The sequence below is a fragment of the Lactuca sativa genome, chromosome 1 (assembly GCF_002870075.4).
Source record: "Lactuca sativa cultivar Salinas chromosome 1, Lsat_Salinas_v11, whole genome shotgun sequence".
NCBI lineage: Eukaryota > Viridiplantae > Streptophyta > Magnoliopsida > Asterales > Asteraceae > Lactuca > Lactuca sativa.
The window spans coordinates 144601305-144615502 of NC_056623.2; the positions used below are offsets into that span (position 1 = coordinate 144601305).

General features: G+C 32.4%; 2 protein-coding genes across 3 annotated transcripts; one reads left to right on the forward strand and one right to left on the reverse strand.

Annotated features, from left to right (window-relative positions):
• Positions 1–979: 979 nt before the first annotated feature.
• Positions 980–2967, forward strand: LOC111910017 (uncharacterized). Its single transcript, XM_023905815.3, has 3 exons — positions 980–1136; positions 1844–2128; positions 2715–2967. The coding sequence occupies exons 1-3, from the start codon at positions 1006–1008 to the stop codon at positions 2800–2802; spliced, it is 504 nt and encodes a 167-aa protein (XP_023761583.1). The 5' UTR covers positions 980–1005; the 3' UTR covers positions 2803–2967.
• A 926-nt stretch (positions 2968–3893) lies between these two features.
• LOC111910018 (putative calcium-transporting ATPase 11, plasma membrane-type) lies at positions 3894–12194 on the reverse strand. Of its 2 annotated transcripts, XM_023905816.3 has the most exons (6): positions 11785–12194; positions 10583–10637; positions 5803–7892; positions 5431–5602; positions 4961–5259; positions 3894–4357 (listed from the first exon to the last, which is right to left on the reverse strand). In XM_023905816.3, the coding sequence occupies exons 1-6, from the start codon at positions 11956–11958 to the stop codon at positions 4046–4048; spliced, it is 3102 nt and encodes a 1033-aa protein (XP_023761584.1). In that variant the 5' UTR covers positions 11959–12194; the 3' UTR covers positions 3894–4045. The 2 variants fall into 2 exon arrangements, with proteins under 2 accessions (XP_023761584.1, XP_023761585.1); XM_023905817.3 differs by lacking the exons at positions 10583–10637; positions 11785–12194 and adding an exon at positions 8735–8895.
• Between the last annotated feature and the right edge of the window lie 2004 nt (positions 12195–14198).

Here is a 14198-nt window from a genome sequence, read left to right on the forward strand (position 1 = left end):
ATGCTAAAACGTGTTAATATCTTCGAGAAGACCTATCGAACCATCTATAGCAAAACAACATGAACAGAGACAAGTTATATCTTTGAATTATGTTTTTTATGGAACTTCTATTTTATGTAATTTTCCGATTATTATTTGAATGTTCGTTTTTTTTTTCTTTTTATTTAAGTTGCTTAGCTTTTGGTGTTTTTAAAATTTAAGCATTATAATGTTTTTATTCTAGTTAAAAACTTAAAAATTTTATTATATTTTTTTTATTTAGTTTTGATTAAAAAAAATGATGTGTAGTATTAAGTACCAATTCTCCCTAATAAATGAAAATAATTTTGCCACATGTCACTCTCTCATTAACTTTGACACATGTCATTTTTTGGTATTTTTGATTAAATTTTTTTTTTCATTTATCATTTCCTTTTTATCTTTTCTTAATTAACACATCATATTTACACATCAATTAATAATTGCCTTAATTAAAAATAATCAATAAATTACAATATTAATACTCATATATCATTTAATATGTTTCTTTTTAAATTCAAATTTTAAATTTGAAATTTCAAATCTAAAATTTCAAATTTAAATAAATTTTTGTTTAAACTTTCATATTTAATTTTTTGTTTTATCAAACCCGTATAACATATGGGTCTCACGCCTAGTGTAATGTGATTATGTATGATGATGAGGTGACAATATTTATGGTTAGTACCGACAATTCAATTGAATTCGAAAATCTAATTGAATTCGATTGACAATTTTCAAACATGATAGTTTTTTTTTCTTTGACTGTGACAGCGGTTTATATTTATTTATAGAAAGTGGTAATTTTGTGATTACCTTTTGAAATAACTTGCTAACCCTTTAATTTAAAGATTCGTTGGTAAATTTACAAAAATAGAAGTATGTACTATATTGCGAAAATCTAGAAGTTTAAGGACCAAAACTAAAGTTTATCCAAACACATATTATATATACAAGCGGGAGAGAAAATTTCTTTTCGAGGGAGAGATGTCGCTGGTGGATTACGCTTCTTCTGATGAAGAAGATGAAGCAGTTGGTAGAGAAGAAGGGCGCAACAATGATAATCTTGTAATTTCACCCCCCAATCCGGTCCATGAGAAAACTCATCCTCCCAATGAGTAAGTTCTTTATTCTCTTTCCAATTTGATCGAAAAAGGGTATAGATTTAGGGTTCTAAGTTCCGCGATGGTGAATTAAGTTCTTTATTTTGATTTGAAACAATCTTTTATGAATTTAACTTTATGAATAATGAAATGCCCTGTTCAATTTAAGTCTCATTGTTTTTTCTTGTAAAGTCTCCCAATGTATTGCCAGCTGATTTCAGTTTATTGAGATATCATAGTTAGTTATCGTCTGAAATTTGCTACTTGTCCGATAAATAGTAGATATACATGTTTTCTTTTTCTTAGTCACCAATAGTATCTTTCCATTTATGTCATTGTGTTCATTTTCATTAGACCTATAAGGAAACTCAAAAAGTTCTCAATCCACAAACAAAAGTTCTAGGGTTTCAAAATAACCCCTTTTCAAAATCGAGATGCAGCTCTTATTTGGATGCATCTTGAGGTTATGTTCACTAAGATTATTGCTAGAATTCGTGTCAGGATTTAAAATTTTTTTGTTTGTTTTGACTGAAGAGGATGTATTTGGTAGAAATTGCAGCATTCATTGTGTTTTTGTATGCATTTAGTATGTTTTTGAACAAATGAGTTATAAACACAATGATAACAAATTGAATAACATTTTGGTGAATTTGAACAAATTGGATAAGATTTGGTGAATGATAAGGAGTTAATTCCTACGTTGCTATTTTTGACATGTGTAGGAAATCTACAAAATTGCCTGTTCAACAACAACCAGAGCCTTTTAAACTACCTGATGCGTCATTTCTTTTGAATTCGCCTTCATTGCCTTCAAATATGAGTGGAAATTATGATCATAGTTCACGAGTTGCAGCTGCCATTGCTCAAAATGCATCACGAAAAAGGGATACTAAAGAAACCACAACTTCTAATCCTCGTGGAAAAATTCCAAGAGGGAATTTACCACATTCCAAAAATGTCCCTGAGACAGCACGTGGTCTTCTTCGTCCACCTCAGCTTAGCGGAAGGTGAATTTCTATGTTTTTTTATTTATTTAAAATAGATATTTCTTGTTAAATATTGTTTATTAGATTGTATTTGTTTACATTGTGTGACATGTATTAGACTGATACAAATGTCAATAGGACAAAAATTGCAACCTTTTGTCCCACCCAAAAAGGTGGAACTGGGTGGGGCATGGACTCGCTCTTGATCTCTCGTCTATTCAAAAAGACGAAAATGCCCTCCTCATCATTGTCATCGAAAATAGCCCTAAAAAGCTTGTTCAGTCCAGTCCCGTGTAAAGAACGCAGCCTTAAGGCTGCGTTTACTACACGAGACGGGAATGGACTGGACAAGCTTTTTAGGACTATTTTCGATGACGACGATGAGGAGGGCATTTTCGTCTTTTTTTGAACAGACGAGAGATCAAGAGCGAGTCCCTGTCTCACCCTGTTTCACCTTTTTGGGTGGTACAAACAGCTGCAAGTTTTGTCGTATTGACATCTGTATCAGTCTAATGCATGACAAAAACAGTTGTTTTCTCTTTCATCTTTTATTTTTTACTCTTGAGCTACATATTTTGGTTTGATGATTAAAATGGGGATTTTGTAGGAGCAATGTTGTAACAGAAGATATAAACAAGTTATTTACAAGAAGAAATGGTTCCGAACCCTCGTCTAGCACACCTACAACTGAATGATGGCTGTTTATTTTCTTGTAACTTGTAAAATATGCAAGGATTTTATAAAATGTTGGTAGAGATTTCAAGTAGACAGTCGTATTTTGCAAATTGGAATGTGCTTAGAAATTAGCAAATGATTTTTTTACGATTATGATAGAGATTGGTAGAAGATTTTATGAATTATACATTGTGTTCATAAAAATTTAACCTGACAAATAAACAAACACAAACATAGACTTTTGTGTTCGTGTTAGATTCTTATGCAAATAAGTTTATTCATGAACAAGTACACGAGCAATGTTTGTGGTTACCATTCATAGTCACAAATTTCAAATTTAAACAAGTTCAATGATGTGATAAAAATAAATAATTCAACAACTAATGTTACATCAATTTTTACCTTATCTTGACATTTTATTATGGGATGTGCCACTATCCTAAATTTGGTGATTTTGGAACCTTTTCACATCTCTTGTCTAATTATTTGTTAGATTATTGCTATTTTGTTTGTTTGGATTGTTTTAGACATTGTTATGTTCGTATTTCCATATTCTATCTACTATTTTATAACGTTTAAGTGGTTGTGTTAACCCTAAATATGGACCAAGGGTGTGCGCCAAAACCAAACCATTAAAAGTTGTGGAAAAGCATCGAAAATACATAACATTATTTAAATCATTGTTTTAATCGGTGTTTGACAAAACTTTTCAAAACACTTTTTAGCTTTTCAAAAAGCTAAGAAACTAAAAAAAGTGTTTGTGTAGTTAAAAAACACTTTTTAAAATAGCTTTTTTTATAAGAAAAAATAAAAGTTTCAAAAGTCTCGAAAATCCTAGCTTTCAAAAAGCTCTTTTTAACTTTTTCACCATTTTATTCCTGAAAAATCGTAAGCTAATAAACACTTTTTTTAAGAATCACTTTTACCATAAAAAAAGCTAACCCAAACACATCCTTAATATAGATAACCTTTATACAAATCTCTTCCTCTAAAAAAACATAACATTATTTAAATAAATACTTTTTTGAGAAATCATGTACTAAAAGTGTCATGAGTTTCCAACCCGTTATATAAATGTAAAAAAACAAAATACTCATAAAATACCACAAAAAATAACAAACAAATTTCTTTATCTGAAATTCAAAATTCAAATCCGCACCAACTATTCTACCCTCCCTCAAAAACAATGGTTCCAAGGTTTTAAAAATCAAACCTCACAAAGAATTAAAATAAATAAACAAATAAATAATTAAATCCTCAATCTCAAGCCATATCCGGACCCCTAGCAAGCGGCTCATAGCCATCATGTTGCTTGATGCCATGGCTCGTAGATGAGTCAACCGGGATGCACTTCAAGATGGCTCCAACCGGCATACTAAGTGAACCCAAAAGAACACTAGCAAACCATAAGTCCCAAGATAATGGAACTGTGGATGCAAATGTACCTAATAATTCAACTATTATGATTTGGAATGTCACCGTGCAAATCATCACTAACATGAACACCCAACTATCAAACATTCCACGTAACACGTTTATTTTCTCCATGTCACGGCTGTTTATTTCATTAAATACCTGTAAAATGATAGAAATTTATCATTACGTGTTTGGTTAGCAGAATGTTTTTGGAAGGAATGAAATCTGTCAAAGGAGTTGGAATCTATTAACCAAACAATCTTTGGTCGATAATGGTGATTGTTTAGGGTGCGTTTGGTTGTGGAAAACTGTTTTCATTTTCTATGGAAATGTTTTCAGAAAATAGGATTGAGTTTTCATTTTCAATTTTCAGTGAAAACACGTTTGGTTGGAAAGGATGGAGTTTTCATTTTCCATCTTAGAAATTTGGAAAACTTTGGAAAACCGTAAAAATAACTTTTTTAATTTACATACAATTTGGAAAACTGAACATTTTCATTTTCTTAGAAAACTTTGGAAAACTAAACGAACCAAATGCGTTTTCAAAATTTCCGTTTTTCTTGGAAAATTTTCCTAGAAAACTAGAAAATTTTCCACAACCAAACGCACCCTTAGTATCAAATCGTTTTTCCACTCCAACTATATGGTAAAAACATTATATCAAAGAACATATCTTTGATATCTTATTAATATAGGGCTTTCTCATTTCATTTCTTCTTATAGGATTGTACTTTATAGTCATGGAACACAATTACAAATTACCTGGCAGAAAACGAAGGTATTAAAGATCAATGTATTGAGAATCACAGTAGAATCCGGACCATTGATTTTAAGAACACGCTTTCCATCAAATTGAAGAAGGCCAAGAATCACAAGTTGATAAACACTTTGACCAATGATATTCCGCCACATAACCTTTGTTATAAAGTTGACTTCACGCCCAATTGGGGGTCTTTTCATTAACCCATCATGAGGAGGTTCTGTTGCCAAAGCTAAAGCACCTAATGTGTCCATTATCATGTTCACCCAAAGCAGTTGGACAGCAGTAAGAGGAGCAGATCCTGAATTTTTTTTTAGATTAGTTAAAATCCTTAAATTTTACTACTATAAAGCGAAACAAATTTAAAACGTTAATGAATTCGAAGATGAGGGACCTAAAGCGCAAAATCATCATAGTTGGTTCCCGTTTACGACATTAACCCTAAATAAAATGTTGGAAAGAGGGAAGGAACCTGATGTGCATGCAGAAACAAAATTGGTCATGAGTGCAACGACATTAACCGTTAACTGAAATTGCACAAACTTTTGGATATTTATATAAACCGAACGACCCCATCTAGCAACATACACGATTGTCTTGAAATTATCATCCATAATCACAACATCCGCATTTTCTTTCGCAACCTATAAAACACAAAAAACATCATACATCATCCTTCCAGCAAACCGTGGACAACTATGAAGTTGTCCACAGCATGGCTGACACAAAAACAATCTAACATGTCAGCCACTTCTTGAGCTGACTTGTTTTTGTGTCAGCCACTTCTTGAGTTGGCCCGGTGTGGGCCAACTCAAGAAAAAAAGTTACGAATACAATAACGAACCTCGGTTCCGGCTATACCCATGGCCAGACCGATATCGGCTTCATGTAAAGCCGGGGCATCATTTGTCCCGTCACCAGTAACCGCCACAACTTCCTTAAATTCATTTCGCAAAAGGGTAACCAACTTATGTTTATCCAAAGGTAAAGATCTTGCCATGACTTGAAGCCTAGGAATTATATCTTTCAACTGGTCAACGCTTTTTTCCCTAAAAACCGGTCCTTCAATAGCCAAACCATCCGCAGTCAAAATCCCACATTCTCTAGCAATAGCTTTTGCAGTATTGATATTATCTCCGGTCACCATCCTCACAATTATTCCGGCGTCCAAACAAGTCTTCACCGCCTCTTTCACCCCTGGCCTCACCGGATCTTTAATTCCGACCACTGCAATTATCGTGTAATTAGTCTCCGGAATGTTATCGGAGCTTGAACCAGTGTCTAAATCCCTAAAAGCTAAACAAATCGTTCTTAGGGCGTCACATGCGAAACCATTTATCACATCTGTAATCGCTTTCCGTTGTTTGTCGGAAATCTCCATGATTTCTCCATCGTCGGTGATGATTTTATCGCATAAACTTAATATAATCTCCGACGCGCCTTTGCAGAAAGCTCGTAATTTACCTCCGGGAAGAGCGACGAGCACCGACATCTTTTTCTTGACGGAATTAAACGGTTCGACTTTGATGATCTTCACGTTTTTCGATTCGGCGGTGTAATTGCTTTGAAAAAGTAGTCCGAATTCCAATAAAGCAGTTTCCGTCGGAGAACCGATGATGTTCGTCTTCCCCGATTCGTCTTTTACGATCTCGGAGTTTGTGTTCAAGAACACGGATTGTAAAAGAACAGTTAAAACTTTCTCGGAGATCGACGATTTGAGTTTTTCTTTGCTTCTGATGTCTTTATTTTCTCCGGCAGCCCATAGACGGGTGACAACCATATGATTTGTGGTTAAAGTTCCGGTTTTGTCAGTACAGATACAGGTGGCGGATCCCATGGTTTCGCAAGCAGAAAGATGCCTCACGAGTGCTCGATCGTTCATCAGTTTCTTCATCGCGAAAGCTAAACTTAACGTCACCGCTAATGGCAGCCCTTCCGGGACGGCGACCACCAGTATGGTGACGGCGATGGCGAAATAGTTCAGAAGCTCCAAACCGTCGCTCATGTACCATATCCCCATTTCGTCATTGAGGAATTTCATGATTACAAACCTCGCTGTGAGGACGAGAAAAGTTAAAATCGCAAACGCTAACCCGATTTTTCCGATGATGGTGGCGACGCCGTTGAGTTTCACCTGTAATGGGGTTTCATCGTCGCCACCTTCGCTTAATGTCACCATTAATCTTCCCCATTCGGTTTTCATTCCGACGGAAGTCACCAGCATTTTACCGGAGCCATCTTGAACTTTAGTTCCCGATAGCAGAAACGGGCGTTTCTTGTCGATGTTCACCGGTTCACTCTCGCCGGATAAACTCGATTCATCAATTGATAAGCTGTACCCATCGATGAAAATCCCATCCGCCGGAACTTGATCGCCGATTGACAAATGAACAATATCTCCGACCACCAAATCGTAAATCGAAACCTTTTTCCTACTCCCATCTCTCGTCACTTGAATGATTATATTCTTCTTTTCCTTATCCAAATCCTTGAACTGCAACGACTGTTTGTAATCACTCACGGCGGTGACCACCACCACCAACGCTATACACAGAATAATCCCTAACCCGTCGTACATCCCCTTCGGCCACCCTTCTGTAGCAATTCCGACGCCGACGGAAATCACAGCACACACCATGAGAATGATTAACGTCAAATCCTGTAACGCGTCCCATACGAACATCCATAGAGCTCTAGGGGGCTTTTCGACGAAGCGATTAAACCCGAAGATTTGTTGGCGTTTGGAGATATCGGATGAAAGGACGCCATCGCGAAGTGAGACTTTGATTTTTCTTGCGAGACCTTGAAGTCCGCCATGGAAATCGTAAGTTTTGTTGTTGTGGGAGCGGACTATGTAGGCGAGATCGTCGGGTTCGATGTCGTAACCGGCTTGAGCGACTTCTTCAGAGACCTTATGTTCGGTTCTGTTAGCAGCTGTACTAATCAAAGAACATATTTGAGAATTAGGGAAACAATGGTGGAGTGAAATTTTTTAAAAAAATATATGAACTTGATTTATTTAAAAATTTATAGTTTGACAATTCTATGGATTATAATAATATTTTTTTTTCATTAAACTTTTTATTTACATAAATCTTATTTATGGATCGTGAGATGTTATCTGTATAGAATTAACATGATAAAAAATATAATTAAAATGATGAAAATAGATTTAAAATTCAAAAATATAATTAAAACAGTGAAAATTTTATATACGGAGAGTTTATAAATTAAAGTTTATTTGACCGACTAATAAGACGCAACGGTGTCATTATATTTTTGTCTATGAAAATTTTGACCATAATATCATATAAGTTTTGACCATTCTTGTCAATATAAGTAAAGTGTGGTTCATTCTGAATGGCATATATGTGCCACTCAGAATTGCCGACTACAACAAAAACACTTAAGGGCTGACAAAAAACGCTGATAACACATGCCACATTATGTTACCGGTGGCAAAAGACATGCCACACCGTGCAACCTTAGAAGTATATATTGTAATGACTAAATTGCAAAAAATGTTCGTATGGTTTGTCAAAATTGCTATTTTGGTACAAAATTTTTTGGTGTTGCTCCATTGGTCCAAAATTTTAGTTTTGTTACGAGTTTGGTTTAAAATTTTTGAAACTTTTTATTATAATGATGAATTTGCCCACTATTAATATGATTTTCTCTCTTTTTTTTTTTTTTATTTTCTGATTAAAAAAATGAAAAAAAAAATCATGCACCCCTATTACCACACCCACCCACCACCTTTTTAACATACATATTACCTATCTCTCTTTCTCTGGAAACCAACGCCATCTATCAGAAGCCACCGCCGCCTGTTGGAAACCACAATGATCTGCCGGAAATCCCTGCTACAACCACCATTCTTATCAGAAACAACCTCCAAAACTGCCATTCTATTTGCACTTCGTTTCTCTGTTTCTTTACTACCTTTCTCCTCATCCGATGTTGTTTACCAAAAATCACCTCCATAGTCACCATAACCGCTAGAAATCACCGTTACCGTCAAAACGCTTCAGACATGCCTCTTTGTGTGTGTGTGTGTGTTTCTCTCACATACACAAACGAATGAAGATCACCAGATAAGACGATCGTCGTGAATGAGATCTGTTATATGGAGGTGGTAGAGTTTAGATCTAAATGAAGAGATGGTGGTGCTCCAGAGGGCTCGGTAGCTGAAGCGAAAGGAGAGATGGTAGTGCTTGGGGAAAATAGAGGTGGTCGCGTCTAGCCATCTTACTCCTTCAGATTTGATAAAAAGGTTTAGATTTACTTCGTCTTCGTTGAAAGTCCAGATCGTAGTGAATGAGACCTACTGTATGGAGGTGGCAAAGTTTAGATATGAATGAAGAGATGGTGATGCACCAGATGTCTCACGTGAAGTGAAGGGAGAGGTGGTGGAGCTCCGACAAAATGGTGGTGGTCGCCTCCAGTCTTCTCACTCTTTCAGATCGAAGAAAAGGTTTAGATCTACTTTGTCATCATCGGAAGTCCAAATCTATTTCGTTGGAGTTAAAATCTACGTCGAAAACCTTCGTCGAAAGTTCAATTTTACGTTGGAATCCATCACCACCACCACCAAAGATCAACGTGGTTGGAGCTTAGATCTACGTCAACAACTCCGATGACACTGTAAGTGGATTAGGGTATCCGGTGGTGGTTCGACGAAAAACAAAAGGTTGGCGTTGGCGGTGGTCCGAAGAAAACGGTGGTGCCGATGTTGTCGGGAGCTTGTGTTGGTGGTGGTATTTTTCAGTGTTAAAATAAATAGATGAGAGAGAGAGAGAGATGGGTGTGTGTGTATTTTTCTGATTTTTGTAATATAAAAAAATTTTAAAAAAAATAAAATAGAATGGGTAAAATAGTCATTAAAAGCTAATTCAAAACAAATTGGACCTACGACAAAATCAAAATTTATCTCCAAAATATTTTGGATCAACGTGATAATTTCCGCAATAAAACATTGACGTTTTAGCAATTTTATTAATTGTAATAGAAAGAAAATGAAGGCAAAATTATTGAATGAATAAATTAACATAGGCTATTTCTTGGAGTCAACTCAAGTTTTTAAGTGTTAAATACAAAGAATAAAATAAAAAAGAAACTTACTTTTTATTTGTTTTGATAGAATCTAAATTCATTTATGTCTTATTAAAATAACTATTTTAAAAATTCAAGTAGAAAACAATAGTAACAATTATAATTAGATATAATTTTGTTTTTCGAAAGATGATGCTTTCAAACACAAAAATTGAAAAATATAATGCTATATAATAAAAAAAAAAAATACAAAGCAAAATTAGAAAGAAATGAAAGTAAGATATAGTAGTAAACTTGACATGTACATGAATTTGGTATTACGATGACTTAAACGAAACTGATTTGTTCTTTATAGCACCACCTTTCATTTTTCTTACAATTTACACATTTTACCTTAATAACCTACCTAATTATAACCGTATGATTGGATAAATTTTCTAAAATATAATTTCTAATATAAAATATTGAGAAATGAAAGTAGAAAGCTATAATAATACACATATAAAAGAAAGTTTGTTAGATATTTCTTTCAATTTACCCTACTTACTATATCAATAACTTTTTAGACATACCATCAATGAACTGCAATGCTGCTTTCTGCACATACAAAGCTATCCGGATCTTCTCCTGATGTAAAGAATTAACAAACTCCATTAGAGTATAGAAATGAAGAATATATGACATATATATGCAATGGATTACAAATTTCTAAATATAGAAAAGCCTCCATATGCATATATTTCAACCCGATGGCTTGTAGAATCATTTACTTCAGTCAACATACATAAAGAATCAATGAATGCCAATAAAGACAGTCTAACCTCACAGTGACATTTTATTTATCACTTGGCATGTGATATAGTAATTCAAACATACAAAAACACACCTCACTTTCAACACCAAGAAATCATTGCACATGAAAATTCCCATGAAAATATATCACTTGGATTTCAAGAAAACACAAAGAGTCTATGCGTATGGTTTTGGTAAGACTTTGTTGTCTGAATTGAAATATATCACTCTTGTAGTTTGTGAGAATTTTCAAAGAAGTTCCTTAAATGTGTGTGTGTTTTTGGTTTCAACTTTCGCGTAATGTCAAAGAGAATTATTAAAAACCATGAATACTTTTCAAACATATATAATTTTACATTAATTTATTAATTTTTTTGTTCTATACATCGAATATATGATGAGAAAAATAAAGTCGTTATAAATTATTTTTTTGTTCTCTACATCGAATATATGATAGAGAAAAATAAAGCCATACAACATATTTTCAGAATAAATTACAAAAATGGTCTCTGGTTTACTGAATTTTGCACTTGGAGTCCAACCATAAAAAACAGTCTCGAACAGCCCCCATAGTTTATTTTCCTGCAACTTTCGTCCCTAAATCTTACAATTCAGCAGATAGTTTTTTAATATGACCATTTACCTTGGATGAAACTAACAAAAAAACAAAGTTTTAGAAAATGGCTCATATCCAATGGATTTGACATTTGTGGTTCGCATGTAGAAACATGTGATCTACGACATTCCGTCATATCCGAATCTAGTTATAGTACGATGATTCATAATTTTCAAAAAAACAACTCATGCCAAAAAAAAAACTTTGATTAATCATATGATAAATCTCAATGCCTTTCAAAATGTTTTACGTTCACTGATTGCAAACAAACATGATCAGGAAAGGTATAAATTTAAAAAGATATATAACGATTACACATAACGTCGAGACTGAAGAGAAATTAAGAGAAAGATGAAAAGATCAAACCTGGATCTTCCGGCGTTTCTTCTCGGCTGCAGCCCTTTTGGCAAGATCAGCCACCATACGAAACCGCCGGCGAGGGTTCTTCACCAGCCACACGGCTGACCTCCATTTCTTCAACGCTTCTTCTGTCGGGTTCTTGGGCTCGACATCGAAGTTCTCCTTCAGATAACTCTCCATTTTTCTTATCTTTTCGTAATGATTCCAATCAACATGAGAATTGGTGTTTTGTGAATATGCGCATAGGTTGATTTGATATGAGAAATGTGTGTTTGTGTGTGTAATGTGTTTTGTGTGAGTTTAAACTTCTGAAGAAATCTTCAAACCGATGCGAAAAAGTCGAAGTGGTAGGCTACTAAGTTCCTTGAATTGCTTGACCGTTTCATAATTAGATTAATGAGTGGCCAAATTTACTAAAATCTGTCCCAAACTTTCTTGACATTACTATAGGTAACCCTTGACTAAGGGTATGGTTAAATAAACTGAAACTTGATCAAATGACCTATGATGTTGATGCATGTTGATGCGAATATAATAATTTTTAGTAATCCATAACAATTTGTGTTTTATGGAGTTATACTGTACAACTCCATAAAACATGGGACTGAAACTCGATCAAATGACCCATGATGTTGATCCGTATATAATAATTTTTAGCCATACACAATAATGTGTTTTATATGTTTGTAGTGTACATATAAAACACAAATTGTTGTGTATGACCAAAAAATTATTATATATATATATATATATATATATATATATATATATATATATATATATATATATATATATATATATATATATATATATATATCATTATTTATGACCTAAAATGTGAATATGTATCATTATTTATGACCAAAAATGATATATATATATATATATATATATATATATATATATATATATATATATATATATATAATTATTTATGACCAAAAAATTATTATATATATATATATATATCATTATTTATGACCTAAAATGTGAATATGTCGTCTTGAAAACTTATTTTCTTTTAAATTTTTATGAATGTGTTTTCGACATTAAGTACAATCTTATTCAAATATGGTACCTATGCAATATGGTCGGCAATGAATAGTGAATAGTTTTCTTTTTGGTATATTAACGGCATTTTTTTTTGGGAAAATGACAAAAAACACGCAATTCATCAAAACAATATCATTTTCTGTCTATGGTCACTTTTCTTTCCACGGCCCGAGGGCATTGAATAATTTTTCTATGAACGGATGGTTTTCTTTCCATTATTAGTAGGCGATGTTGACCTTTGTTGGTAAAGCATAATACAAGATATGGACATTGTTGATATATTGAAACACATGTGCGACTATGAATGGTCAGAAAATGAAACTACTTGGTAATGAGCTCAAGCATAGATCGCCATATGGTGCCATTACATTTTATAGTTTAAAACATTTTTTCTCTTATTCATAGGAACTCACTTCCGTTACAACATATGGCTCACATCATGGAAAATCTATAGTAAACTCTTAATATTTTAGGAAATTTTTTAATAAAATCTTAATTTTTTTCAATTAGAAAAGCTCAATTTTTAAACTTTTTGAATAGAAAAGCCAAAAAACTATTTATTTATTTTTGTCCTTTTTGACCTGTTCAATAGATCATAAGACGAAATCATTAATTTTTTCAAAATAATTGGATTTTTTTTATAGATTTCGTCAAAACTTATATATAATGTATAAACGTACTTTTATATATATATATATATATATATATATATATATATATATATATCGGTAATTTTGTATTTTTTTAAAGTTTTTATGTGTATTTTAAACATATAAACATATTTTTTTTACATATTAATATATATTTTAAAATATTTTACATATTTTTTTATGTATTTTTATGTGTTGTTATATATATATATATATATATATATATATATATATATATATATATATATATATATATATATATATATATATATATAGACACACACACACATATATTTATGTCTTTTTGTAAGTTTTTATACATACATGTTTACATAGTTCATGTATTTTAAATTTATAAACGTATTTATATGTATTTTTAAGTATTTTATATATTTTTTAGTTATTTTTATGTGTTATTTTTTATGTATTATGTATTTATGTATTTTTTTAAGTTTTTTATATAGATGTTTATATATTTTTATGTATTTTAAATATATATATATATATATATATATATATTTATATATATATATATATATATACACATTTTTTTACATATTTATATGTATTTTTAAGTATTTTACATATTTTTATTTATTTGGATGTGTTTTTTTTATGTATTACGTATTTATATCTTATTTTATGTATTTATGTATTTATTAAAGATTTTTATATAGATGTTTATGTGATTTAAATGTATAACTACAATTTTCTTAA